General features: G+C 35.1%; 1 protein-coding gene across 1 annotated transcript; it reads left to right on the top strand.

Moving 5' to 3' along the window:
* Nucleotides 1-257: 257 nt before the first annotated feature.
* LOC308233747 (olfactory receptor 8K3-like) lies at nucleotides 258-1,199 on the top strand (the record flags this gene model as incomplete). The annotated part of the gene is made up of 1 exon (XM_080640694.1): nucleotides 258-1,199. One exon carries the CDS (start codon nucleotides 258-260, stop codon nucleotides 1,197-1,199), a length of 942 nt encoding a protein of 313 aa, XP_080496820.1.
* Nucleotides 1,200-5,067: the final 3,868 nt, after the last annotated feature.

Below are 5,067 nucleotides of genomic sequence, written 5' to 3'. Positions count from 1 at the left end.
CTTCTAATATTATCAAATGTTAGAGGGGGACATATTTCCTCCCGTGGAAAACGCAAAACTCTATCTCCAGTGTTATTCATGTCTCTGTTTTTATTTGTAGAAAGTGGATTATTTTAATGTACCTTAACTAGTATATTAGGATTTATTTTATTTATACCAACTTTGTATACAAAAAAAAAAATTGCTAGATGATACTACATAAAAGCTATTGAATATGTGAATATCTTTATCCTGAATAGGTTTTCTGATAAACCTGGATGGACCAACAAAACCTAACAGTGCTAAAAGAATTCATTCTAATGGGAATCACAGACCACCCTGAGCTGCAGGCCACCTTCTTTGGGGTGTTCCTCATCATCTATGCAGTCTCTGTGGCGGGCAACATGGGCATGATCATCCTCACCAAGATGGACTCCAGGCTTCAGACACCCATGTACTTCTTTCTCAGACACCTGGCTTTCACTGATCTTGGTTATTCAACAGCTGTGGGACCAAAAATGTTGGCAAATATTGTAACAAAACTAAAGACTATTCCCTACAATTGGTGCGCAGCCCAACTAGCGTTCTTCATCTTGTTCATCATTAGTGAACTTTTCATTCTGTCAGCAATGGCCTATGACCGCTATGTGGCCATCTGTAACCCTCTACTCTACACAGTCATCATGTCACCACGGTTATGCTGGGCACTGGTAGCAGTCCCCTATCTCTACAGTGCTTTTCTTTCGCTCATAATCACCATAAAGATTTTTATTTCATCTTTCTGTGGCCATAATATCATTAATCATTTCTACTGTGACAATCTTCCCTTGTTGACACTGATATGCTCAAGCACACATGAAATTGAGTTGATAATATTGATCTTTTCAGTGTTTAATTTGGTTTCATCTCTTCTGGTAGTCCTTGTGTCCTACCTACTGATCCTCCTGGCCATCCTCAATATGCACTCTGCAGAGGGAAGGCACAAGGCCTTCTCCACCTGTGGATCTCACCTAACAGTGGTGGTTGTATTCTATGCAACTCTATCTTTCATGTATATGCAGCCCAAGTCCAGTCATTCCTTTGACAGTGATAAAATGGCCTCTCTGTTTTACACTTTGATCATACCCATGCTGAACCCCCTGATCTACAGCTTGAGAAACAAAGAAGTGAAAGGTGCCCTGCATAGCCTATGGAAAAACCTGAACAAACACCCCAGGTAAAGTTCAATATCAAATGTATATACCATAAATTAGGTTATAGAAGCTGTTTATGATGTATGATAAGCCTTGGAAAGCAGTGATGTTTAATAGGCCTCGTATACTACAATTTTTTTTTGTTGTTATCCACTTGTAAATGTTCACCTAATAACAATTGTTCTCATATCAGCTGCAGGTTGGTACAATATCTGCAAATCCACAAAAGTGACACACTATGTAAATAAAATGAAGGATAAAAATCACATGATCATATCAATAGATGCAGAAAAAATATTTGATAAAATCCAGCACCCATTTATGATAAACACTCTCAGCAAACTCGGGATAGAGGGAAGATATCTCAACATAATAAAAGCCATATATGGGAAACCATAGTCAACATCATATTCAATGGGCAAAAGGTACAAGCATTTCCCTTCAGATCAGGAACAAGAAAGGGATGTCCACTTTCACCAATCTTATTCAACTCATTACTGGAAGTCCTAGCCACAGCAATCAGACAAGAAGAAATAAAAGGCATTCAAATTGGAAAGGTAGGAGTAAAAATGTCATTATCTGCATATGATATCATACCGTATATAAGGAACCCTATAGATTCCACGACAAAACTATTAGAACTGATAAATGAATGTAGTAAAGTAGCAGGATGCAAAATAAATATCCAGAAATCAATTGCATTTTTATATACCAATTTTGAACTATCAGAAAGGGAAACTAAAAATAATTCCATTTATGATTGCTTCAAACAGAACAAAATACCTAGGAATAAATTTAACCAGTGATGTAAAGAGGCCTGTACTCTAAAAATTATAAGTCACCGAATAAAGAGATTTAAGAACATACAAATAAGTGGAAACATATACTGTGTTCATAGGTGGGAAGAATTAACATCATTAAAATATCCATAATACCCAATCTACAGATTCAACACAATTCCTATCAAGATATCAATGGTGTATTTCACAGAACTAGAACACATATTCCAAAAATGATAGGGAGCCACAAAAGACCCCGAATAACAGTGATCTTGAGAAAGAACAAAGGTGGAAGAATCAGGCTACATAATATCAAATTACTACAAGACCATAGTTATCTAAATAGCAAGGTATTAGCATAAAAACAGATGTTAATTTTCTATATACTAATAAACACAAGTAAAATTGTTTTGAACTGTCAATTACATAGAAAAATCTGTAAAATATTAAGGAAAAATCAAATGAATGCTTTGCATAGCTTTATTGCTAGAAACTACAAAAACATTACCAAGTTAATAAAGAAAACATAAGTGTAGCAATATGTCATGTCCATTGGTTGGCAGAAATAAATGTGATGAGGTTAATACAATACTCCCTAAATTTTTCCATTGGTTAATGCAGTAACAATAAAAATTTTAGTACTTTTTTAATACTTGAGTTGATATCAAATGTATGTGGAAATGCAAGTGTTCTGGAATAGTCAGGCAATATGTTAGAAGAAAGAATATGAGGGATTTCCAATAAAAGACACCAATACTTTAAATAAAACTAGATTATTTTTCAGATTTAACCCATTTTTAATACCTTAATCAATAAAGAAAAAACTAAATTATTTTTAAATTGTTTCATCAGTGCACTTAAGAATAGAAAGACCAATAAAATGAATAAAAATAAAGTGTAAAAATAGACTCACATTTGTAACTTCACTTGATTTAAACAAAAGCTGCACTGCAATGTAGACAAAATAAAGAGTTTCTTAGTAAATAAGTTTCCTATGTTAGTCATTTGCTTGTATAATGTGTAAAAATTAATTGAGGTATATTATGAATATACATGTGAAAACTAAAACCATGAAATGTCTTGAAAAAAAAGTGAAATAATACCTTGCAAAGATTTCATAAAGAGGGTACAAAATATAATAACACTAAAATATATAATTATCACTTTAACTAAAATAAAAACTTGTAATTTGGGAGATTATACCGTTATCAGAGATAACATTGGCAAATATGTTCTCCCATGCAGTGGGCTTTCTTGTTGTTTTGTTGATGGTTTCTTTCACTGTGTGGAAGCTTTTTATTTTGATGTAGTCCCATTTGTTTATTTTCTCCTTAGTTTCCATTGTCCTAGGAGCTGTATCTGTAAAAATATTGTTATAACAAATGTGTGCTATTTTGCTGCCTATGGCTTCTCCAAAATTTATAGGAAACTCATACAACTTAACAAAAGGAAGATAAACAATTCAATCCCAAAATGGGCAAAGGACCTAAATAGACACTTTTCAAAAGAGGATATACAGAAGGCTGAGAGACATATGAAAACATGCTCAAAGTCACTAATCATCTGAGAGATGCAAATCAAAACAACGCGGTACCACCTCACATCTGTCAGAATGGCTGTCATCAGCAAATCAACAAATGACAAGTGTTGGCGAGGATGCAGAGAAAAAGGAACCCTCGTGCATTGCTGGTGGGAATGCAGACTGGTGCAGCCACTGAGGAATACAGTATGGTGTTTACTCAAAAAATTAAAAATGGAACTTCCATTTGACCCAGTAATCCCACTCCTAGGAATATATCCCAAGAAAACAGAAACACCAGTCAGAAATTATATTTGCGCCCCTATGCTCATAGCAGCACAATTTACAATAGCTAAAATTTGGAAATAGCCTAAGTGCCCATCAGCAGATAAATGCATTAGAAAGCTGTGGTACATCTACACAATGGAATACGACACTGCTATAAAAAAGAAGGAATTTTTATCATCTGCAACAACATGGATGGAAGTGGAGAGCATTATGCCAAGCGAAATAAGCCAGTCAGAGAAAAATAAATAGCACATAATCTCACTTATTAGTGGAATAAAATGAACAACATAAACTGATGAACAAAAATAGAACCAGAGTCATAGAAGCATTGAACAGGCTGCCCAACCTATGAGGGAAGGGTTGAGGGGGTAAGGTATCACCAAAGGACTTATATGCATGCATATGAACATAACCAATGGATACAGAAAGGGGGGGTGGTGAGGGCGTGTGCTGGGGAATGGGGGTGGCCGGGGAGAGGTCAATGGGGGAAAGGGAGACATGTAATACTTTAAACAATAAAGAATTTAAATTAAAAAAACAACAACTTGTATTTATAAAAATATAGCATACAAAGAATGAAAGAACCTGATTGAAAACCATGTACCCCATGAAGTACAGATATCAGTCATTTGTAAAATAACAACAACTTGCTTAACTCCTAAAAGCAGTAAACCTTTTGGAGGCAAAGAGAGGGGCAGGGTGGCAGCATACACCTGAAGAAATCCTTCACAAAAGAGGATATCAAAGCAGTGAAAAGACACATCAATGTTTTTCCCCAAATCATTAATCATTAGACAAATCCAAGTATGACTATACTGTGATATTGCTACCTACCCTTTAGGATGGCTAAAATTCAAAAGTTTGAACTACATTTCCAAACGTTGATGAGAATGTGAAGAAACTAGAATGATTTTACTTCGAGAGAGTAAGTTGCTATAAACACTGTGGAAAAATAAGGCAGTAAAAACTAAAATTTAGTATGTATATTCTCAATAATGCAGCAATTTTATTACTGAGTAACCGTGCCTACGAGAGGATAAGTAATAGCATGTTTTGGTAGATGTAATTATTAGAGATGTTAAATTTTAAAAATCCAGATGCTTGGGGTAAACATATCATGGACCCTGACAAGAAAGCTTCCTTTAATATGAACCCTAATGAGGGAGTTTTTCTGCTGAGCTGGACTCCCCCATGGTCAACTGAGGGCTTAAACTTATGAATAATAAGAGTCTAGCAGCCATTTCCAATAGGAAATGCCCAAGTACTCAGTGTACCAAGAACAACCTCAGAAGAAACTCTTGGCTTCCCA

Source organism: Plecotus auritus, assembly GCF_963455305.1.
Source record: "Plecotus auritus genome assembly, chromosome: 9".
In the NCBI taxonomy this organism is placed as follows: Eukaryota; Metazoa; Chordata; class Mammalia; order Chiroptera; family Vespertilionidae; genus Plecotus; species Plecotus auritus.
This window is presented reverse-complemented; position numbering and strand designations above follow the sequence as displayed.